Consider the following 25791-nt stretch of genomic DNA (forward strand, 5'->3'; position numbering starts at 1 on the left):
TGTATTAAAATCACAAATGAGTTTGATTTCCCCATAGTTTAAATTCCAGGGTATTGCTAATTAAGAGGTCTCTTGGTTTTTAGTACTGTTTTTCTCCCTCTGTGTGTGAAAATTGCAAGCTGCTAATTGTGTTAGTACAGTCTAAGACAGAGTCTGTTCTCAAAGCAATTCTTTGTAACAACAACCACTCACACAGAGAGAGACTCAAAGCAATACTCTGTAATAACAGAAAGCACCCAGAGACTCCCCGCTCTTTTGTTGTATTTATCTCGCTTTGTTAACAATTGTGATTAAAATAGAGATAGAGGATGTATGTGGATGGATGGTTGGTGTGGCTAATAACTGAATGATCAGGGAGGTGCCAGCCTAAGAATGCAGCGTCCATCGGCCGAAGGCGGCGTCAAGTGGAAATAACCAGAGGACCCCCAGAGGGCAGACTGGAATCCATCCAACAGCCTCAAGGATGGGAGAACCAAAGAACAAGATAACATCTGGCAGCACGGAGCCGTCAGGAATGTGACATCTGCTGACTGATTCAGCAACAGCATGATGAAGCAATTCCCATAGACTGGCATAGGAAGAAATTCCTATAAAAATGGACTCTAGAAAGTGAGAACTTTGGGGTCTGATTCTGCAAACCAACTTCCAGGAGCATCAGATGTGGCCCTGCTCCCTCCTCATGTCCAGGCCACCTGGACAGTGGCTTGGCATGAGCAACTCTAAGGCTGGTAACTATGATAACAACCTTGCAGAACCTGTGTGCATGTGTGAGAGAATGAATGTGTGAATAAATATGAAATCAAATGGAATGTTATAGCTATAACTAACTGCTTACTATGATTCTTTCTGTATTCACAATAAATGTGGTATTTTGCCTTTTCCCCTTTAATAAGATCCTGCTGGATTTTATTTTATTGGTATAACATTCAGATATAAAGAGGTAAAGCAGCGCCGCTCCCCGGAGCGCTGCTTTACCGTGTTCTATCCTAATTCGTGTAAAATCGGGGTAGAGGTATATAGTAAAGAACAGAAATATCAGACACATTGAACATGATTTGCTGAGGGAAGAGTCAACATGTTTTTTGTAAAAGGAAATCATGCCTCACCAATCTACTAGAATTCTTTGAGGGGGGTCAACAAACATGTGTACAAGGGGGATCAAGAGGATATAGCGTACTTAGATTTTCAGAGAGCCTTTGACAAGGTCCCTCACCAACAGCTCTTAAGCAAAGTAAACTATCATAGGATAAGGGGGAAGGTCCTCTCATGAATTGGTAACTGGTTAAAAGATCGGAAACAAAGGGTAGGAACAAACTGTTAGTGTTCAGAATGGAGAGAGGTAAACAGTGGTGTCCCCAAGGGGTCTGTACTTGGATTAGTGCTATTCAACATATTCATAAATGATTTGGAGAAAGGGGTAAACAGTGAGGTGGCAAAATTTGCAGATGATATTAAACTACTCAAGATATTTAAGTCCAAAGCAGACTGTGAAGAGTTACAAAGGGATTTCACTAAACGGGGCAACAAAATGGCAGACGAAATTCAATGTTTATAAATGCAAAGTAATACACATTGGAAAAACATAATGCCAACCATACGTATAAAATGATGGGGTCTAAATTAGCTGTTACCACTCAAGAAAGCCATCCTGGAGTCACTGTGGATAGTTCTCTGAAAACATCCACTCAATGTGCAGCAGCAGTCAAAAAAACAAACAAAATGTTGGGAATTATTAAGAAAGGGATCAATAAGAAGACAGAAAATATCATATTGCCTCTGTATAAACTGATGGTCTGCCCACATCTTGAATACCGCATGCAGATGTGGTCACCCCATCTAAAAAAAATAAACTGGAATTGGAAAAGGTACAGAAAGGGCAATAAAAATGATTACGAGTATGGAACAGCTTCCATATGAGGAGAGATAAATAAGACTGGGACTTTTCAGCTTGGAAAAGAGACTACTAATGTAACATGTCTATAAAATCATGAATGGTATGGAGAAAGTACATAAGGAAGTGTTATTTACTCTTCAGAACACAAAAACTGGGGGTCATGAAATTAATAGGTGGCAGGCTTAAAAGAAACAAATGGAAGTATTTCTTCACATAATGCACAGTCAACCTGCGGAACTCTTTCCCAGAGGGTGTTGTGAAGGCCAAGACTATAACAGGGTTCAAAAAAGAACTAGATTAATCCATGGGGGATAGGTCCATCAATAGCTATTAGCCAGGATGGGAAGGAATGGTGTCCCTAGCCTCTGTTTGCCAGAAGCTGGGAATGGGTGATAGTGGATGGATCACTTATTCTGTTCATTCCCTCTGAAGCACCTGCTGGATATTGGGCTAGATGGACTTCTGGTATGACCCTTATGGCCATTCTTATGTTACTTGGGAATTTAGATACCCATCTGAAACCTATTCAGCATTTGTCCCCTCAAAAATTCAAGTAGATTTGTTATACAGTGGCGTGCTTAAAAAGGCACGTCCTCCACAAGAGAAAAGGAGTACTTGTGGCACCTTAGAGACTAACCAATTTATTTGAGCATGAGCTTTCGTGAGCTACAGCTCACTTCATCGGATGCATACCGTGGAAACTGCAGTAGACATTATATACGCACAGAGACCATGAAACAATACCCCCTCCCACCCCACTGTCCTGCTGGTAATAGCTTATCTAAAGTGATCATCAAGTTGGGCCATTTCCAGCACAAATCCAGGTTCTCTCACCCTCCGCCCCCCCCCCCCCCCCCCCCCCACACACACAAACTCACTCTCCTGCTGGTAATAGCCCATCCAAAGTGACCACTCTCTTCACAATGTGTATGATAATCAAGGTGGGTCATTGATTATCATACACATTGTGAAGAGAGTGGTCACTTTGGATGGGCTATTACCAGCAGGAGAGTGAGTTTGTGTGTGTGTGTGGGGGGGGGGGGGGCGGAGGGTGAGAAAACCTGGATTTGTGCTGGAAATGGCCCAACTTGATGATCACTTTAGATAAGCTATTACCAGCAGGACAGTGGGGTGGGAGGGGGTATTGTTTCATGGTCTCTGTGCGTATATAATGTCTACTGCAGTTTCCACGGTATGCATCCGATGAAGTGAGCTGTAGCTCACGAAAGCTCATGCTCAAATAAATTGGTTAGTCTCTAAGGTGCCACAAGTACTCCTTTTCTTTTTGCAAAGACAGACTAACACGGCTGTTACTCCACAAGAGAGTTTGCAGTATAAAAACCAAACACTGATAAGATGTAAAAATGATCTAGAGGAAGTTATGTTATTGTTTCATTGACTCACTTTAATTGTTGGGGTGGAGAAGGCAATTGATTGATGAGAGTCACTGTCTGGAGTAAGTCTTTAGTGGTGAACTGAATGTGAGGGTAGGGGGCAGAACAGAAAAGCAACTAAGACAACATTAGGAAAAAGACACCAGGGCGGGGAGCACCACAGGGTCTCTAGGCTGACTGTTATCAGGTCATTCAAGAGAACCCTATGTAGGACATTTTGAAGAAATTCTTAACAATTTTTATAAATTGTAAACCAACTTTTCAGCTAAAAGCTTTATAGAAATCTAGTGTACATCTTTTTTAAAATTAAAAAAACTGAAGGCATAACTTCACAACAGATTTCAACATCGTTTTTCAGGCAAGCTTCTGCCTTTTCAGATCTATTTTATCCTCCTTTTCTACTTCTGCCTTTTTAAGTCCCCACACTTTTCAAGAGTAAATTATGGATGAGGACACCAAAAAGGGGGGAGAGAGTTATCACCTACCTATCTTTGAGTAACATATTAATTATAGCTGCTTAGGTTGTCGTACTGATCAACTTAAACCCAATCCTGTAATGTTTTAAAGCTAACTGACAGAAGAAGCAAGACATATTCAAAGATTCTCACAGCACTTTCTGAAAGTACTTCAACCTCAAACGGATTCTGTAGCCACTCTATAAGAGCAATGAATCATCATTTGCTTAGCACACTTTTGGGTGCTATAAAACACGTTGCAGAAAGATCTGAAAGACAGTACCTGCCCCAAAGGGCTTACTGTCTAAAAGGTGTTATGCAGCAAATGAAAGAAACTAATATAAGGAAATAGGGGACCAGGGTACAGGAGAACGTCACTGATTATATTATGCATACTTCTCGTTCCATCATGCTCTGGAGGCCGCACAGTCTTGTGGACAGGGCACTGTACCAGAAGTAGAGAGACTTGGGTTCCAATCCAGTTCTGCCAACAATTTGCTGTGGCCTTATGCAAGCCACTTCAGCTGTGCCCCTCAGTTTCTCCTTCCTGTCCTTCGTGGTGCATCTGGGAGATGAGCCTAATCCTCCTGCCCCACGTGGGAAATGAAGGAGTCAAGAGGGTCCCTGCAGGTGAAGAATGTCCCACAAGTAGGCTCTGTCATCATTAGGGCCCTGGACTATGAAGGCCTGACTGAAGCCATGAGTCTGAAGTTTTACTCCATAGGCTGCCACAGTTTCCAATGGGCTTACTTGTAGACACAATATAAAATCATTTGGGTGATATGAAGTTTCATAAAGTAATTAAAAACATGCTTCCCCCTTTATGTGCTGGACAGCTGTGAATTTAAGCACAACATGGCTCATCAACAACAACATTAGGCATTCCATAAATATTCTCAAGCTTTCACTTCTGTAAAATGAAGTCATTAAGTTTCAGTTCAGACCTAAAATGGAATAGTTTGAAATATAGTTTCCAATATCTGAGAAACTATTCTGTTGCCTGTGAGCATGAAATACATTCTTAATACACGACTAACAAAATTCCTGATATTTTGGATTTTTGGAGCAGATTATTTACATTTCTTAGTCTCACTATACTGCACTAGACTGGTTTACTACAACAGATGAAAGTTTCTTGCTTTTGTGAGTGGCTCACCATAAACATCAAGGGCACACAGAGAGTTTGGGAGACAGTGAGTTTCATGCAAAATACTGAGTACACAACATGGGAGGGGAATAATTTTTAAATAAAAATGATTCAATTTCAATTTGAGGGATTTTTTTTTAATTTCACTTATAATACACTTTCCTTTTAAAAATGAACCTACTTATAATTAAATTTGCAATTATGATAACCCATGTTAAGACCCAATCTATTAAAATCATTTCAATAAAAGACATGCTGAATCAGTAAGTCCTCAAAAAAGTAATGCATTACAGGCTACTTTTCTCTATACAGACTGAAAGGAAAAACCGCTTTTTACTCACTTTTTAAAACGGCAAATCACAAACACACTTGTATTAAGTATCGGCATCATTTTTCTGTTTACTATGAGTCAACTCTAGTATTCACCTGTTGCTTCTCCCCCGCCCTCCATGTCAGTACTTTCACTATGCTGTTCAGAAACACTTTAGTTTCATTTCCCCCTCTATTCAAGGCAATTTTATTTAATAAAAATGTAAAATGTTTTGTGCTGTTTTAATTCCCATTTCCATACAAATGCAATTTGACACAATCCATCAGTATAGTTAATCGAGTAAAATAAGAAACATTTAACAATAAAATATATAGTCATTCTTAATTACTAAGTATTAAGACATATGATTGCTTAAATAATTGTGTATAGTTATAGCCTATCTTCCTGGCTAGCAAAAAGTACCAACGCTAGCGTAAAAGCTGTATTTAGTTGTCAATAATCAGAAAATTATTTTCCTAAAGTAAAGTTCTAAAGTACAAATGGAAAATAATTAAAATTAATGTTTCCTGATTGATCAACATTAAGTGATTTAAATCAATCCACTCTATAAATACAGGACAGGTCCAGTTCTGAAAGAACTTGTGTTTGAGAAACTGATGGGAAAGATTAATAAAAGTCTGGAATGGCCATGAAGGTGAGCAGGTGTTGCCTTTTTTTTTTTTCCTTTTTCTTTCTTTCTTTTTCTTTTTTTAAAGCATGCCAAGTTTTTTGTTCCATAAAATTACAAGCGGTCATGCCAGGTGTAGAGAAAGCTCAGAATCACCAGTGTGCATAACAGGGCGTTTTAACTTTTGGACAAGATGTGTTGGTCAAGCTACAACGAATGCTTGATTATTCCACAAAGTCCTTGTACTAACAGTAGCACGGCTGTCAGAACTTTAGGAGGTAAAAGAAACAGGTGCCTCAACTGTTACATGCATGTGTCATGATTTAAGCTATTTATTCCATGAATTTCCAGTACTTTAGTGCATTCGATTTACATAACAGAGTTAAGGAAATAAAAGATACGGGAAAGAATTTTTGCCTAATATTTAGGGCCCTACCAAATTCACAGTCCATTTTGGTCAATTTCACGATCATGGAATTTTAAAAATCATAAATTTCAGATACTTAAATCTGATGTCTTGGTGTTATGACTGTGGGGGTCCTGACCCAAAAGGAGTTGTTTTGGGGAGAGGAGGGGGGTTTGAGGTTATTGTCGGGGGGTTGTGGTATTGCCACTCTTACTTCTGCGCTGCTGCAGGCAGCGGCGCTGCCCTCAGAGTTGGGTGGATGAAGAACAGCAGCTGCTGGCCGGGAGCCCAGTTCTGAAGGCAGCGCCACCACCAGCAGCCGCGCAGAAGTAAGGATGGCCTGGTATGGTATTGCCACCCTTACTTCTGCGCTGATGCTGGCGGGGCACTGACTTCCAAGCTGGGCGCCTGGCCAGCAGCCACAACTCTCTGGCTACCCATCTCTGAAGGCAGTGCAGAAATAAGGGTGGCAACACTATAATCCTCCTACAATAACCTTGTGACCCCTCTGCGGCTCCCTTTTGGGTCAGGACCCTCAATTTGAGAAACACTGGTCTCTCCTGTGAAATGTACACAAGAGACGAGATTTCACAGTCCATGAAGCATTTTTCAGTAATGAATTTGGCAGGGCCCTACTAACTTTAACAAAGGGATATTGAATGAGAACCAGACCCAAGCTAAGGAGCAATAATGATAAAATAAGCTATAGGAATCATCATACTACACAATAATATAGCAAGGTTTTATCTATAAATATCAGGATTTACTGAAAATACTTTTTGCTATTGAAGGGTGCTCCCAATTCAAATATCAAAGCAGAAGACCTCCACACAGATATATGAAAACCAGGGCTTAAAAAATCCAATCCGTGGCAAACAGGAGGCCGCCCCTGGTGATTGTGGGACTTAATGATATCAACTCTAATTTATTTAAGCCTTTTAATTTTTTTTTTAATCAAAGTTTCTGGCCATTATGGCTTGAAACATTCCAAATGTGAACAGAAATGTAGATGGATAGTTTCATCCTCCCAAGTCTGAAATCAAAGACATCTCAAAAATTCTAATGTTGACCATTGCTTTGCCAACCAGAAAGAAATTCATTTGTAGTTCTGCTGTGAAAAGTGACAGCAAATGAACACAGTTTTTTTGCTCAGTTGGTTCCTGTGTCTGCTTATTTTACTAATCAATGTAAGTTGAGAGACTTTTTTAACTCTATTAGTACAGCAGGGACAATACAGCTTCAGGACAGCAAGGTAGTTGCCCTCAGCCTCACCCATCAGACTTGTTAACCAAACAATGCATATTCTGTACCTGATGGTTATGAGCCATAAAAAAAGTTTCACTTCCAGATTGCACATTTACTTTGCAGGGCTGAAAAACAATTTATTTGTACAGACTGAGAAAGTTTAGTTATGACATACTCAGGGAATACACACAATGCCAATTGTACAGTCACTGTTCAGAGCAGAACCATGCTTTAACACGGGGTGGGAAAACTTTTTGGCCTGAGGGCCACATCGGGGTGCGAAACTATATGGAGGGCCGGGTAGGGAAGGCTGTGCCCCCCAAACAGCCTGGCCCCCACCCCCTATTTGCCCCCTCCCACTAGTCTAGATCACAGGTGGACAAACTACAGCCTACAGGCCACATCCGGCCCGCTGGACCCTTCTGCCTGGCCCCTGAGCTCCTGGCCCAGGAGGCTCGCCCCCGGCTCCTCTCCCGCTGTTCCCCCTCTCCCGCAGCCTCAGCTCACTGTGCTGCCAGCGCAATGCTCTGGGCGGCGGGGCTGAGAGTTCCTGGGGCAGCGCAGCTGCGGAGCCCGGCCTGACCCGGTGCTCTGTGCTGCGCGGTGGTGTGGCTGGCTGCAGGCACAGTTGCCTGTCCTGGTGCTCTGGACGGCGCGGCTGTAGTGCTCCCAGCCACCAGTGCTCCAGGCAGCGTGGTGAGGGGGAAGGGAGGTTGGAGAGAGGTCAGAGGAGTTTGGGATGGTGGTCAGGGGGCGGGGGCAGGGGCAGTGGTGAGCTGGAGCCCATTAGCACCGGTTCGCGAGAACTGGTTGTTAAATTTAGAAGTCCTTTTAGAACCGGTTGTCCCGCAAGGAACAACCAGTTCTAAAAGGGCTGCTAAATTTAGCAACCGGCCAAAAGTAGCGCCTCCACCAGCAGCTCCCCGCCCCATGCCCCGCCCCAGCTCACCTCCGTTCTGCCTTAGCCTCCTCCCCTGAACGCACCACCCTGCTCTGCTTCTCCACCTGTGCCCCTCCCCCCCGGCTTCCCACAAATCAGCTGTTCACGCAGGAAGCTGGGGAGAGCTGAGAAGCAGGCAGTGGCTTTGCGCTCTGGCCCAGGGAGGCAGAGCGGAGGGGAGCTGGGGGGGGGGCGCCGTGAGGAGGGCTGCTCCCTGCCCCAGCTCACCTCCGTCTCCACCTCCCTGGGCCTGAGCGTGAAGCTGCCGCCTGCTTCTCAGCCCTCCCTGGCTTCCCGCGCGAACAGCTGATTCGGGGCGGTGCATTTAGGGGAGGAGCGGAGGCGAGGTGAGCTGGGGCCAGGTGGGTACTCTGCACGCACCAAATTTTCCCTGTGGGGGCTCCAGCCCCGGAGTCCCCACAGAGTCGGCGCCTGAACACCGACTCAATTAGCAATGACACCCAAAAACCACTCATCACAGCATACAAGTTACAATGCAAGACCCTGTCACAGCAATTTACAGCACCATTTTGGCCTCCACATTCACAGTTCCTCATTTTCTATATTTGTACAATGTACCAATAGAGCGCTGAGGAAGGAAAACAGAATAGTTAGGAAGTGAATGACAGACTCTCTTGTCCCGAGTGAACTCTGCAATTATAGAGATTATAAACGGGTAATGAAGGTTGGTTTTGTATAGCACTTTGACATTAAAATATATGTGCTGGTACAGAAAATATATGGGCCTATGTCATAAATGTAAAGGGAAGGGTAAATCCCTTTAAAATCCCTCCTGGCCAGAGGAAAAATCCTCTCACCTGTAAAGGATTAAGAAGCTAAAGGTAACCTCGCTGGCACCTGACCAAAATGACCCAATGAGGAGACAAGATACTTTCAAAAGCTGGGAGGAGGGAGAGAAACAAAGGGTCTGTGTCTGTCGGTACGCTGCTTTGCCGGGGATAGACCAGGAATGGAATCTTAGAACTTTTAGTAAGTAATCTAGCTAGGTATGCGTTAGATTATGATTTCTTTAAATGGCTGAGAAAAGAATTGTGCTGAATAGAATGACTATTTCTGTCTGTGTGTCTTTTTTGTAACTTAAGGTTTTGCCTAGAGGGATTCTCTATGTTTTGAATCTAATTACCCTGTAAGGTACCTACCATCCTGATTTTACAGGGGTGATTCCTTTGCTCCTATTTACTTCTATTTCTATTAAAAGTCTTCTTGTGAGAAAACTGAATGCTTTTTCATTGTTCTCAGATCCAAGGGTTTGGGTTTGTGGTCACCTATGCAAATTGGTGAGGATTTTTACCAAACCTTTCCCAGAAAATGGGGTGCAAGGGTTGGGAGGATTTTGGGGGGAAAGACGTGTCCAAACTATGTTTCCCAGTAAACCCAGTTAGAGTTTGGTGGTGGTAGTGGTTATTCCAAGGACAAAGGATAAAATTAATTTGTACCTTGGGGAAGTTTTAACCTAAGCTGGTAAAAGTAAGCTTAGGAGGTTTTCATGCAGGTCCCCACATTTGTACCCTAGAGTTCAGAGTGGGGGAGGAACCTTGACAGCCTATATTAATGCAAGCACACAACAACAGTTCCAAAGAGTTTGGGGGGGACTGTCTCAGGGCACTAACAACTATTTACCCCTAGTTAATACTTTCCCAGTGCAGTACCCTACAATTTGAGATTTTGAAACACTACCCATGACACTCTGTTATACACAATATTTGTGTTCTGGGGCGAATGAGTAGATGTGTTCCTTTAGCCCTACAGCAGATAATTAACTGCTTAAGGAAAAATATTGGGGTCATGTTTTCATTAGATTTTTGGGGGGAAAGGCAGGCAATTTTTGTAATAATTAAATGGCATCTTGGTCTTATTTTACCATTAAAGCAGTTCTTCTGCCACATAAGGAATTTTCAGACTTTGGGACATGAACCCCATCTTCAAGAACCAGTAATATCACCCATATCATACAGCTTCCCTGTGATGACTGGTGAGAAACTGGCTTAAATCTTGAAGCATGAGGGTTTATATTAATCCAAAGCTAGTTTTTTTAAATATATATATTTAAATTGGATTTTTTTTTAATATAACTGCCTAGTCTTTTTAAAAAAAGTTCTGCTGAACTCTTGACCTTGTTAGCACAAAGATCCCATTGCCACAGGGTAAGTGCGTTGTGTGGAGTATCATTTCCTTTTAACAGTTTTGAATGGCACTTTTCAATATCATGTCAGATGAAGATGATGAATGTACCCTTGTTCTTTTAAAAGAAAGTGACTAGAATCCCGGTTATTTATTTTCTATACTTTTAGCACGTCCCCTTGAATTTGTCTAAATTAAACAATCCCAGTCTTTTCCATCTCTCTTCATACGAGACTTTTCTATGCTCCTAATCATTCTTGTTGCCATTCCCTGAACCTCCTTTATTTCTATTAAAACCTTTTTGGCACTGGGTAACCAGAAGTGAAGACTGTCTCCAAGTGGGGGTCATACCACTTATTTAGAGTGGGATTATAATATTTTCTTTCCATACCATTCTTATATATGCTAATATTGATGATTTTTATACCACTGCTACACAGAGCACTCGACAAACAGGTGACAGTTAATTTAAAACCCATAAATGTGTCTGTAGTTCAAGTTATTCCCTTCAACATCCATTTATTTGCATGTGGCAACACTAAATTGTATCTGCTACTGTTTTCTCCATTTACCTACCTTGGTTAGGTCCCTCAGAAGTTCTTCAGTTCTCTGTGGTCTGTGGACAAATCTAATTAATTCAGTCTTCTTCAAGTTTAGACACTCAGTATTTACCCCTTTTTCTAGATCCAATACATTAAAACATCAGTCCTAGTACAGAAGCGTGTGGGCACCATGCTTTAACTTTCCGCTATGATTAAAAGTCTCCTAAACTCACTCTCTCAGCAAGTTTTCCTTCTGTGTGTTCTCTTCCCGCTCCCAACACCTTCATATATTACCTGGTCCTACTCTCCCCCTGTATGTGCCCAATTCTGTCCCTAAACAGACAGCGGCAAGGAAAGAGACTTGGAACTAACTATGATATGTCTCATATCAGTTCCAGCAACACAACCAAATTAAGATACACTACAGTGAATGCATTTTCAGAAAATGTTTGTTTAAAAACAAAAAACACACTCTTACACCAAGTAAAATAAAACTCACAGAAAATGTATTTCAAGTAACAAACACTGATACGCTTGGGAGGCAATGGAATTTTATGCATGCTTCAGTCAACCAGATTAGGTTTAAATAGCTCAATAACTACAACCCCCTATGGCTGTGCAGTTTCACTTTGGTGAGCGTATGTAGTAAATTTGAACGGGGCAGGAGAGAAGAGACCTGGTAGTTGGCAATGTTCCACAATCTAATTGTTAAATTATATGCCTCGAAAGACAAATACTGATTAAAAATGTGCACTGGCCAAGTGTCACCTGCTTTGATGCACCTAATTAATACAATTTTTAGTTCCAAAGTCACAAGGAGAACAACATGTGGAGGCATCTTCTATATCTCATTACGTAACAAGACAAAAAATAAGACACTCCAAGATACATCCCATTAATTAAGATAAATTTGAGAACTCTATCTAAAAACAGCAAGCCATGCTTCACACGCAAACCATTAGCTATTTATTTTGCCTAATTAATTCACATTTCTAAGTTTTATCCCCTCCCCATCATCCCTGTAACTCAAAAAATTTTATTAGAAGTAATAAAACAATTGTGTTGCAGCCCTTTCGATAGCAATCACAGAATGACTATAATGATACAGGAAAGGGGAACTCCTGTTTCAACATGATTTTGAAACAAATGTTAAGCTAATCAACAAATTAGCTTTAGTTTGTTTAATAGTATAATTTCTTGCATGTCATTTTTGCTCTTCATTTTACTAATACACAAAACTGAAATAAGTGAGTCACAATTTCAGGGGCAACTGCATTTACATCCCCGCTCCATGGTCCCTCGAGGGCACCCACTTAAGGTTTCAGACTATCAGTCATCACCTCTCAGACAGAGTCCCCATGTCTTTCTCCTTCCAGACTGGGGGTTTGGGCTTGCAGTCCCTCTGCACCACACTGTGATTTCCCCACAGCAGGTCTGAGTGGGGTCCAACACCTGGGGTTAACTTTTTCTCCCGGGACTAGAACAGTGTATACCAGTTATCAACCAACCTTCACAAGGCAAGATAAATATATTAGGGCAAAAGTGATATAGAAACAAAACACTAAAAAAATAACTTCCTATGTGCATGCTAAAAGCACATCAGGGATCCCCCATCAGTCTCGTGGGGTTCTAGTAAGCCAAAGATTTTATATTGTTCCACAAAGGTTGGGTCTCCCCTCATGGACAGAAGGTTCTGCCCGTTGAATCAAAAGAAGGCACTGAGTTGCCTCAAATTCAGCCTCTGTATACCAAAAACCCTGTCTTTGTCTGTAGGTCTCCGAAAATCCAGTTTAAACCACTATATGCAAGCCTCCCCAGGGGGCAATAGCTCTCTCGAGCTATCCACAGCCTCAGTGATTTGCCTAAATCACTCCCCCTCAGCTCTGGATTTTAGTTTCTGAAGGAGCTCTGGTAATCCTCTGCACTGAAGTTGCATACAATCCCTGGCCCACAATGGTGCATAAACCATTCATTAAGTTAATACAGAATGGTCCCCAAAGATACTGCAAACAGTTGCAATATCTGGCAGTGATATTTCCAAATGATATATATGAGAGAGGAGAAAGAGAGAGACTAATCTAACAGTTTATGAAGTGTTATGGTTACCCTCTAAGGATCTTTGCTGATACAAACACTTCAAACTCTTTGGTTACTCAATTACAGACCTAAAAGAGGCAATTCTTCAACAACAAAAACTTCAAAAACAGACTCCAAGGAGAGACTGCTGAATTGGAATTAATTTGCAAATTGGACACCATTAAATTAGGCTTGAATAAAGAATGGGAGTGGATGTGTCATTACACAAAGTAAAACTATCCCCTCCCCCGTCCCGCCCTCTTGTCAACTGCTGGAAATGGCCCACCTTGATTATCACTACGAGAGGTCCCACCCTCTGTTCTCCTGCTGGTAATAGCTCACCTTAAGTGATCATTCTGGGTTACAGTGTGTACGGTAACACCCATTGTTTCATGTATATAAAATCTCCCCACTGTATTTTCCACTGCATGCATCCGATGAAGTGAGCTGTAGCTCACAAAAGCTTATGTTCAGATAAATTTGTTAGTCTCTAAGGTGCCAGAAGTACTCCTTTTCTTTTTGAGGATACAGACTAACACGGCTGTTACTCTGAAACTTGCTGATAAACTGTTACTAGAGATCAACCTACCAGCAACTATTTCTCATCCTTTCTTTTCTTCAGATGCGGACATAAAAGATGCAGAAAATCAACTGCCTTTTTGAAGCCCCCATAAAAAACTCTCAAAGGAATTTTAGCACACACTGGACAGGGAAATCATTGTAGAAACTTTCTAGCAAATCTAGTTTAGGCACAGTTCTTGCTATAAACAACGTAAAATTGAAGCATCACATAAACCCCAAACGCAGTTAGTGCATATTGTCACAGCTTCTGTGGTAAAACCAGACTGGTGCAAACTGCTACAGGTACTGCTGATAAATCGGAATGATCTTAACAAAGTCCTTTTTTTTTTTAAATGAATTTTTACATGCAAATTTGCTTTCTGCTTCTCAAGCGTATATAGGCCCCAGATGGAGAATACTTAAATCTCAAGGCTATGTTCAAGTTTAATAATGCAATGCTACTACAGCGGACCCTTGCTAGAGCGTGCATCGCTATAGCGTGGATTCACATATAGCGTGGTCGCAGCAATGGATCCCAAATTTAAATATTTAAATTGAGATCCACAGTAATGCAGAACCTGCTAGAACACGGTCCCCGCGTTAACACAGTACCGCGCATGGATCCCAAACCCCACGTTCTAGCGAGGTGTATAATTTAGTTCTTAGTCATATGACTGAAGCGGGAAGGCTATCCCCACACATCTGTTGAGCAACATTAGCATATGTTCTTATTAAATTATGGTAATTTGACTCTTCCTTTTATCTAACAAGGTTCTGGGGCATATTAACGGGACTGTCGTATGCAAGACACAGGAAGAAATTGAACCATTCTGTTCAACACTGGTGAGGTCTCAGATGGAGTAGTCCATCCAGTTCTGGATGCCACACTTTAAGAAGTTGCATGGTGTCAAGTATCAAGGGGTAGCCATGTTAGTCTGTATCCACAAAAACAACAAGGAGTCCGGTGGCACCTTAAAGGCTAACAGATTTATTTGGGCATAAGCTTTCGTGAGTAAAAAACCACTTCTTCAGTTGCATGGCACTCCTATTGCAAGTTTATATACTTATTCCATATACTATAAACATTTCTTAGATTCCTATATTTTAAAAAGAATTTCAGAGCTAGCTCATAACACTAACTTGATGCCACAGTTGTGGAAGTCACTAAACTCCTTTCATATCAATGATGGCATTATTCCCATAGTAATTTGCTTTAAAAAGGGAAAAGCAAAAGGACACAGAAGAAAGGACAAATATTGCATAAAACTAAGACTGTTAGAGTCAACCAATGTGACATAGCCAACCAATGTGGTACAGTCAACCAATGTCGCATAAACAATTTTATCTGGAGTATTACACTTTTTTTCTTGCCTTTAAGTTTGAGAAGATCTCAGTCATTCATTCCTGGCTCCACCCTTAACTCATGACAATAAAAACTATACAAACTTGCAACCATCACGTTTATGCCTCATATCTTACATGGTAGCTGCTTAGAATAAGTCATATAATCCATCTCTTTTTCCCTAAAATGTATCTACAGAACACAGATATGTTAAGTAAAGAAGTACACAGGATTACAGCTCAGTAAGTGAAACTGATTGAAAGGGCACTAACTTTTAGTAGTTTACCTATTATCATTTTCAATATGCATAGGAAGTATTAAGAAAGAAGAGTGTCTTCCATAGTGTTGACCACAGCCAAGTATGCAGGTAGTCTTGCCAACAGTTCCTCTCCCATTCACGGTAAAATGCATCACCCTACTTTCACTTATGACTGAAACACTTCCCTGTGACAAGTGAAGCAGTTCTTTAAATACTTTCACAACACTACTTTCCATGCAATGTATCTTCAGTTCTCTGTAACGAAATGCAACAGAACGAAACAAAAGCCAGCATCGTGTCACTAGCCAATGTTCACTGATCACCAGTGGTCCCTAAGGAACACTCCTGGATGAAACAAAGCTTACGTCAACTAGGGGTATGGCATTTACAGTACCATTACAATAAAAATAGTAGAGGACTCAAGATATGAAACATTTGAAAGAAAGTCTTAGGAAATGCTCAACTATGGACAAAGAAGCCTTCATTAATTCTATATTAGAGTCCTACTGGATAGTTGGGATTCAGCACTTGCTAGCCAGCAGCCAGCGTAACTGTATCAGGGCAAACCCCAGGTATAGACATAGTAGCTATGAATTGCACTAACTGAGCTTACTTCTGTATCAAGCAGGGGAAAACTCAACCCGAGCAAATTATACCGGACTTGTCTATACTTGGGCTCTGCAATGGCTTAGCTATACTGATTTGCTGGCCACTGATTGCTCAACCCAAAGCATAAACACAGCCTAAAGCACCTAGTTTAACAAGGTATATGTTTCTTCACTTTCTTTATGAGCTCAGCTGCAGGGGTAGAGCAGCACATTAATAAAATTATCTAAATGAAGGGCTGGGGGAAAGCTGACTGGTGCAGAGGAGCACACAGTTCAAACACACACATCCCTGGGGGAGGATTTATTAAAAGGGATTCTCTATATCATGTAAAGAGGAAATAGAAGTTGATAAAAGTACAGGTAAGATCTGAAGAGAAACAATCAAAAGTCAATCACATGAAGGCAGACAACTGAATATTGCCAAATTTTATAACAGCTTGTATGCAAACACTAGTAGTCTAAATACTAAGATGGGTGAACTTGAGTGCCAGGTATTAAATGAGGATATTGACATAATACGTATCATAGGAATCCGGTGGAACAATGATAATCAATGGGATACAGCAATACTAGAGTACAAAATATGTAGGAATAACAGAGTAGTGGGGGAGTGTCACTATATGTGACAGATGCGTAGACTCAAATATAAGAAGCAGGTAGCCTGACAAAATCAGCAGGGACACTGGATGACTGAGATGTTAACGGAGCACTCAAGGAAAATAAGACCATTGCAGAGAAGCTAAATGAATTCTTTGCATTGGTTTTCACTGCAGAGGGTGTGAAGGAGATTCTCACACCTGAGCCATTCTTTTAGGTGACAATTCTCAGGAATCAGAGTGGTAGCCGTGTTAGTCTGTATTAGGGGGAAAAAAACAAAAATAAAAAACCCCCGAGAAGTAATTGATTGGTCTTGTTACAGTTGGTATGGCAACACCCATTTTTTCATGTTCTCTGTGTATATATATCTTCCTACTGTATTTCCCACTGCATGCATCCGATGAAGTGGGTTTTCGCCCATGAAAGCTTATGCCCAAATAATTTTGTTCATCTCTAAGGTGCCACAAGTGCTCATATTTTTTTAATTCTGAGGAACTGCTCCAGACTGAGGTGTCAATAGAGGAGATTTTGGAACCAACTGATACATTTAACAGTATTAAGTCACCAGGACCAGATGATATTCACCCAATGCTTCTGGAGAAAATCAAATATGAAATAGCAGAACTGCTAACTGTGGTATGTAACCTATTGTTTAAATCAGCCTCTGTACCGGAGGCAACTGATGTAATGTCAATTTTGTAAAAAGGCTCCAGAAGCAATCCTGGCAAATACAGGGTTCTCATCTGTATGCTGTATCCATTCTTTGAGTTATACTTCGATTGTAAGCTCTTCATGACAGGGACGATCCCTCTGTTATGTGTTAATACAGTGCAGTCAGATCCAATATTGGGTTCACTACATATTACCACCATACAAACAAACAAAAACATTAGAAAGTGTAGCATGGTAAACAACTTGGTACTGACAAGGATATTTTTTCCATGTCTAGCTTATATTGTATAATTCCCTACAAAAAATTAGGTGAAGTAATCCTTTCAAGGACAGGTCTGTAGTAAGCAACTGTTTCTTAAGAAGGTGTTTTGTTTCTTTTCTTGGAATGCTTTAATTTTGAATCCCTCAGTTCAGATTAGTGGGTCATTTTCAAGATCTCTACAAGTTATAAACAGTACAAAAATGTTAATTATATTTTTGCAGGGATGCTCTGAGACAGACAGAAGACCTCAGTACTTTTTCAAAAACTTCTGGGAGAGAAGAAACAATAAGTCTTTTCAATAATTCTCAAAGTTGAGGAGTTAAATTTTACATACTGTTAAAGTAAATGAATAAACCAGCACAGTCTAGTTTGATAACACTTTTCTGTGGAATAATCATAACCCACAGAATGCTTTGGAATCATGTGCATTAAGGAAAAACTTACAGAATGAGGATGGAGCCATGATAATCAGGATCAGAGAAGTGTTCCAAGTGTAAGGAGTCTTAAAGAAGGCAGCCTAGGCACTCAAGCAGGATAAAGTAGTAAAGAAAATCTACATTTTTTGCAGAGTGAAATCATAGAAAGAAACATGAGGAGAAAAGGTGGCGGGAGGGTGGGGGGGGCAGGCTGTGTAGGGCTCTGAAGGGAAGGACCAGGAATTTGACTGATGCTAAACAGTTAAGTGATTTGAAGAATTGCTGGAGATAAAGTAGCAAGCCAGGGAATTGTTTATATGGCAGTATTTTGGACAGACTGAAGGACAGCGAGGTGGGTGTCCACAAAGCCATCCATATATATGATGATGCTATAAGTAACACTTTAAAAAAATACAGAGTTAGCAAGTATAGCAGCTTGCACTTTGCCTGAGATATTTCAAATGTGGAAGATGCATAAACAAAAAAATCCATTAAAAAAATCACTCAAAGCACCTTAAATATACATAGCATTATGAAGTCAGATTTCTTGCCCCATAAGAGAAAAAACTGTAAAGATGCTATAAAGATATTAAAATGTTGTAGGATGATTAAAGATAGCATTGTACAGTCCACATAAAATCAGAACAGGTCTCTGTGGTTATATTTCATATAAATCCACACTTGAAAAACCAACTAATCCAGTCTGTAAAGATGATGAAATACAGACAGCATCAATATAAATCACAGTACCCGATCTCTGAACTGTTTACTAATACCAACAAGCACCACCATAGAACGCTCTACAAACACCAAATCCTCACAACACCCTTCTGACGTAGGATCCCAAATTTACAGATCCGGAAAAAGATAAAAGTGACTTGCGCAATGCTACACAGCAAGTCAACAGAACAGCCAAGACTGGAATTCAGGAGTGCCTATCTCCCAAATCCAAGTTCAGTTTACTAGACTGTGTTGCCTCACTTCCCTGCATTGTCACTCAGGATATCAATTAGAGATTTCAAAGATTGTAGATGAGCCTGTATTTTCTAACCCTCAGGTCTTTCTTATCATTAAGAGATTCATGTAAGATCTTACCCAGAGAAATGTACCCATTTTAGCTCAGGGCACCAAGAATATGGTTTAATTTAACAGTAACAGTCTTTACATTGGTAAGTCATGTGAACTCTTTTGACTTTCATGCTTACAATGTTTTCCTCTTACTCCTTTTCCTGATTAGACTTCTCTAAGCCTGGTGACCCCCACGTCAAAGCTCTGCTCTACTTTTAACCACTTTTAAATACAACATCTATGTGTAAATCCTGTCCCATTGTAATTAAGAACCCAACAGTCAAAGGATTTTCACTGCTATAAGCTTCCTACCATTCAAAAATATTAGAATAGTTTATTCAAATGTACACAAGCATCTCAAGAGATGTACTTTGATACTTTATTGATATCAATATTTCCAAATTCTTGAAGAAAAATTCATATTAAGAAGTTAAAAAAGCTGTTTTACTGACACTCCTTTTAAATGTTTCATCATAATCTGTGTTTTAAAATAATCAATGGTAAGAACATTTTACGCTCTAGAGATAAAACTGCATATGTGCATTATTTTTTTTAAAAAATATTAAACTGAGGCAAAACCTTTCCATTCAAGCATATCCTCCTCTTTTCTGGAAAACCATCATCCATCCCTCCCAGGAACCAGGGAAGTCATGATTTTCATTGCAGCATCTGGCTCCTTGGCAGCTTTATAGGCAGCTGTGTTGGCAATTTTGGAAATACTTGCAAGTTTGTCCGTTAGGCTTTGGAGGGCCATCTAATTTTCCCAAAGCTGTTTTGCTGCTCTACTGAGTCATTCACTGCCACATTTTTGGGTACGAGTCCAATGGACCCATGCAGGTTCCATGATACGCACACACCCTCTGAAGCTGTTAAAAATTATGCTATGGATCCTTTTACAGCACACAGAAACTTGTTCATGATTCTTCTGTTAAAGCCACCCACATTCTGACCCATCACCTGCACACTAATGTTGCAAGTATATTTTGCGCAAATTAAATTAACAGTTTCTCTGGCAACCTTCCAACCAACATAGATATAGATGCACAATTAAATATAGTCATTGTGTGTCTAAGACTCCTCCACCCTGTGAAAGATGCCAGGAATGTGTCTTTTTGCTGAGGATACACGAACTCATTAATGCAAGCCATGTCCTGGGTGCTAGACACACGATAAATGGTTAAGAGGGAGCCTCATTATACCTGAAGAGAGCTTCTGAGCCAGCAACCTGAAGAGAGCTTCTGAGCCAGCCAACCTTCAAAACACCCTGTGCATTCACACAAACACAACCCACAGCAGGAGGCTATCACAGGAGAAGGGACTCCAGATCTTAACAAGATCATTAATTCAACAGGACCTAGCACAGATCCACCTTCAGACTCTTTTCCGGGGGCTTCGCTGGGCTGAGTGGGAAGGCTGTGACTGCCAGCTAAGCTCTCACAGGAGAGTTAATACCGCATTGCTGCTGAAGCTGCTCATTTTCTCAAGCAATAACATCCAAAAAGCAGCCCCAGAGAGTCTCTTGGAGACCCGGCTGGTTTCTCTGCAGAGAGGAGCAGCAGCTCCGCAGTGTCCATCCCCGCTGGGGAGAAGGAAGGTCCATCAGAGCTCGGGGTGGGACCCGCAAGCGCAGCCAAGCGCTGGCGGAGTTTGCAAATCAGGGGGAAACAGTGGCTGCAGAGGGGAAAGCAGCCGAGAGCCACCCACGCACTCCCCCCCGCTCAGCCCGCCAGGGCTGCAGCGCGTCTGGCTGGGCTCTACACGGGGCTCGGCTGGTCCCCCGGGGGTAGGACGAGGCTCGGCTAGTTCCGCGCGGGCGGGACGGGGCGAGAGTCCCCCCACGGGCGGGACGGGACCCGGCTGGTCAGTACCAGGCTCCGCCCGGGGCCGCAGGCGGAACTGTCTGGGGTCCCCGTCTCCTCGCGGGGGACGCTCCCGCCCAGGCTGTTACCTGTCCCCGTTGCCGGGGACTCTGCCGCGGAGGCGCCGCCTCTTCTCCTGCCCCCGGCCACGTCCCCGGACTCCAGCTCGCATCCCGCGGCGGCCAGGAGCAGCCCCAGCAGCAGGACCGGGACCGGGGCTCCCGCTGCCCCCGGCCGCCTCCCCGCGGCGCCGCTCGGGACCCGGACCCCGCTCATCGGTGCCGCTGCCGCAGCGACCGCAACCGGCTCCGCTGTGCCGCTTCCACCCCCGCCCGGCTCCGGCTCCGGCTCCGGCAGCCGAGCCGCGCTCCGCCCGCCCCCTGCGCCCCACGCTGCCTCCCGCCGCCGCCGGCTTCCGGGGCTCCGCGCCTGCGCGGCAAGACGTCACCGCGCAAACGAGCCTGGTGACTCCTCGGGGAAAGAGGCGCGGGCGAGGGGGGCGGGGCTGAGGGGGGCGCGGGCGGGGTAGCCCAGGGGGCGGGGCGGGCTAGGCAGAGCAGGCTGGGCGCGCGGCGGGGAGGCTGTGGGGCCGGGGGCCCGTGCCGGAGTCCGGGCCCGCCCCTGCCATGAGAGACGCAGGGGAAGCGGGGCTGCCCCAGCCGCGGGCCAGGAAGCGGGGGAGGGGAAGGAAGAGGGAGACGGGCGGGTGGCTCCAGGAGAGCAGGGAGCCCGCCGCAGAGAGGCGCGGGGGCGGAGAGGGAAACAACAAGGCACGAGCCAGGCAGCTGCAGGATGCAGGAGAGTCCTGCTGAAGGCAGCAGTGGGACGGAGAAACGGGAAGGGGGAAGAGGAAACGGTAACTGATCGCTTTCCTCCGTGTTCAGTTTGTCATGAAAAGGGTGCCGGGGCTCCTGCAAAAAGAAAAGGCGGACTTGTGGCACCTTAGAGACTAACCAATTTATTTGAGCATACGTATCCGATGAAGTGAGCTGTAGCTCACGAAAGCTCATGCTCAAATAAATTGGTTAGTCTCTAAGGTGCCACAAGTCCTCCTTTTTGCGACTACAGACTAACACGGCTGCTACTCTGAAACCTATTCTTCAATCAGGGACAACCAAAGAACAGTCAGTAAATCCTAGGTGCGTTAACGGAGCAGCAGATCCACCCACAAATGTCACATTTAAAAAAAAAAAACTACCTTCTCCCACAGTTTCCTTGTAAATACCATGAAATTGTAAAACTAAATAACTTGGCCCCATGGCCGTCATAAATAGCTAATAAGATCCTCCTCTTGCTGTACTTAACTACTTGCTCCTTCCTCCTACTCTGCAGCATTTGTGGAAGAGTACATCTGGCTAAACCTTTATGTGCTCTCCCCACAGAGCAGTAAATGGAATGAAATTGCTACTTAGTAGTATTTACAAAAAAAATTGAGCCACACAATCAAGCTTATGTTAAATTAATTCCCTGAGGGTTTTAAAATGTACATAAGTTTAGCAACTTTTCACTGAGGAAGGGGCATAAAAGCAGAGCTTTCTATTCCGAGAAAGAGGAATTGGGACATATATTTTACAAAAAAGAAAATGTTGGAAGTCATGTATGTACAGACTATTTTAAATCAATAGAGCTAAATGGTATTTGAAGCCTTGTCACATAAACGCTAATATATAAAACAAAATTGAGCCCTCAACAGGTCCAGGACTTACTGTAGTAATAGCATGAGCCTGTAATGCTTGAGCAAAAGGACTAACTCCCCTAGACAAAAGCAGTACCAGACACATTCTTCATGTGGACCAGCCAATAGACAGAGATAAAACCAGACATTCTCCTAGTGTAGGTTAGGACTACACCATGCTCGGTGCTGTACAAACAGATAAGCCAGTGGGGAACCCAAACTCAAGGCCCTTCACTCCAACTGAAGTAACAGAGTAGAAAACCAGGACCTCTAAAGACCAGGCCTATGGTCCCTGCTGTATAGAGTTTATATTCTAATTTCAGGCAAAGATAGAATAGTTCATACACATAGCATAGCAGAGAATAGTGCAACGTGAAGCCATATAGATGGGGGAAATATATTCCAAGTATATTTACACACAAAAATATAGGTTTTAAAAACAGTAAATCCTTTGAGGAGGCTGTGCAGGGGAAAGGAAGGTTACTTACCTGTAACAGAGGTTCTTTGAGATAGACTCTGCATATTACCAGTTGTGGGGTGCTCCCACTGGTGCAGCCTGAAAGGTAAAATTTACTAACAGTAGTCATTGGAGTGTCCACATGCCTCCTTTGGCCTTCCCCTCACTGAACTCTGGATGTTCTAGGGCAAGTGTTTAAAAGGAGCGTAGTGCTCCACTACCACAGTTTCTTCCCCTCTAACCCCAACCATTTGGTAAGTAGGACAGCAAGGTAATGAGGAAAGGTGGACATGACGTGTGAATATACAGATCCATCTCAAAGGACCTCAGTTATAGGTCAGTAAGATTCATTTCTTCCTTTGAGAGTCCTTTGCATATTCACATTCATGGGCTAGATTAATAAGCAGTATTCTGACCCAGGATGGTGAGACCCAGAGTTCTAGTTAAACAAGGAGTGCAGAACTGCCTTGCCAAATTTTGCATCTGAGCTAGATTCTGAGTCTAAAGAATAATATTAAGGAAAAGTGCGAACAGAACTCCAGGTTGCTACTCTATATATTTCTACCAGAGGAATATGTCTACAGAAAACCATAAAAGTTGCCTTTGATCTAGCTGAGTTCTGTTGCCTGGTGGAGTGGATAATCCCTACAATTTATAAAATTCATAAATACTTAATCTAACCCATCTAGAGAGTCTGTACAGAAATCCCTTTTCCTTTTTTTTTCTTTTTTTTATCCACGAGCCATAAACAGCCTTGAAGATTGTCTAAAGAGGACTGAAAAGTTTACCTTTCATTGCATTTTGTCCACCACATTAATGACCTTAACACTTGTTGTGGAATTAATTTTTTTTTATTCATGCTGTCTAAACCTGGTATGTAATTCTTTGCTAACCAGTGCAGAAGGTCTCTCATCTGAAGACAAGCAAAAGGAGTCATTGCTGTGGATGACGCCAGCAGACCCAGCAATCAAAGGAAGAAAAGAATTAACTGTCTTGGTAAGTGGTTCAGGAGATATACACATCTGTTTGTTTTGATATATCTCGTCTGGGAGAAAAGCTCTCTCCACAGTTGAATCCAATATGGCTTTTATAAAAAGAATCCTTTGAGTGAGTTTAGACAGGACTTTTCCCAATATATCTGTACTCCCAGACTGACAAATGGTGAACGTATTTGACTTACATGTACTAAGATATCTTCCCTGGACAACATTTTTATTAGACAGTCCTCTAGGTGCAGGATACATATGTTCTTAGCTATGCTGCTACAACACACAGGCATTTTGTAAACTTCCTGAGTGCTGTACACAACTCAAAAAGGAAGACGTACTGAAAATGGTCCTGTTCAACAATGAAATGCAGGTACCTCCAAGGACATGACCTTACAGAAAAGTGGACATATTCATCGTTGAGGTCCAGAGGTACACACCACTCCTGGAGAGAAAGAGAAGGTATTACAGAAGTTAGAGACAACATGCAGAAGCATAATTTCTTTATATAAGGCCATGTCTACATTACCACTTATGTTGGCAAAACTTACATCACTCAGGGATGTATGTGGAAAAACACACACCCCTGAGTGACATCAATTTTGCTGGCGTAAGTGGCCATGTTCACAGTGCTATGTTGGTGGAAGAGCTTCTCCCACTAACATCGCTGCCTCCGCTTATTGGGGATGGTCTAATTATGTCGATGGGAGAGCTCTCTCCCATCGGCATACAGTAGCTACACAAGCGATCTTACAGTGGCGCAGCTGCATCAGTACATCTGTGCTGCTGTAAACTATCTAGTCTAGATAAAGCCTATGCGTTCAATCTCTTTAAATCCGAAATAAAGCAAAGGCCCATTTCTTTTTTGGGGAGTAGAAAACAAGAAGTAAAACCCATTCCCTCTGCAATCTCATGGAACTACCTCTGTGGCACCCTGCTGTAGCAGAGATTGAACCTCCTTTTTTAAACAAATCAAGACGACTTTGATCTCTGCCCAGATATGAAACTGGTGGTTGTTAGGGGAAAAGGTTTGAATTAAATTGTGAAACCACATGAAATAACTTCTAAAATGCATCTATCCAATGTTGTTAACTCCCATTGATAATCAAAATGGGACTACTGGTACCCAAACTGTGGATAAGTAATGTCCAAGCGGACTGGCTTGAAGCTCTGTGTCAAAGTGGATGTCTTGGAGGAACCATAGAAGATGAACATGAAACTTTCCCTTTAATATTGCAAGGTTTAAATTTCTTCCTCACTTGTAGTTGATGTTGTGGGGTATAATGAGAGTGGAAATGATATGACTTTTTCTAATAATTGTAATGAAGTGAAGGACACGAAGGAGGTGGGATTACATTTGATATTTATGTAATGGAGTCGAATAAGGCCTCTTCCCTGTATTAAAGAAACCTAAAGAGCTTAAATTTTTCATTTTCTCCAGTATTTCATCAGTCTGACCACTAAACGGACTATCTCCTTCAAATGGAACGTCCACAATCCTCATTTTTATTTTGCAAGGGAGTCCCACTGATCTTAACCATGCATGTCTCCTTAATGACAGCCAAAGCTACTGATCTTGCTGAAGTATCTGAGGAGTCAAAAGATGCTCTCAGTTGTTGCTTAGCAACATTCAGTCCTTCAGCCAAAACAGCATTGCATAATTTTTTTGTGTTTCGCTGGAAGAGCATTAAGAAAAAGAGGACATATTGCTCTAGAGATGGTATTTGTACCTAGCCATGACATCTTCATAGTTGGAAATGTGCATGTATTATGTAGCTGAAGAAAATATTTGTCTTCTTAATTCATCTACCTTCTTCCCTTCTTTATTGATGCAGTAGAGTGATTTCGGG

At 42.3% G+C, this 25791-nt stretch overlaps 1 protein-coding gene across 3 annotated transcripts in view; it reads right to left on the minus strand.

The window, feature by feature from the left end:
• Positions 1-21164, minus strand: part of STIM2 (stromal interaction molecule 2) — a 145455-nt gene extending 124291 nt beyond the window's left edge. Inside the window, exon 1 of one of the 3 annotated variants that reach the window (XM_048848667.2) lies at positions 20913-21164. In XM_048848667.2, coding sequence (XP_048704624.2) covers positions 20913-21099 — 187 coding nt within the window. In that variant the 5' untranslated portion in view covers positions 21100-21164. Of the gene's footprint in view, positions 1-19543; positions 19575-20163; positions 20189-20912 lie in introns of those variants that run through there. The other 2 variants (XM_048848670.2, XM_048848669.2) reach the window with 2 other exon arrangements.
• Positions 21165-25791: the final 4627 nt, after the last annotated feature.

This window comes from Caretta caretta, chromosome 4 (assembly GCF_965140235.1).
Source record: "Caretta caretta isolate rCarCar2 chromosome 4, rCarCar1.hap1, whole genome shotgun sequence".
Classification (NCBI taxonomy): Eukaryota; Metazoa; Chordata; order Testudines; family Cheloniidae; genus Caretta; species Caretta caretta.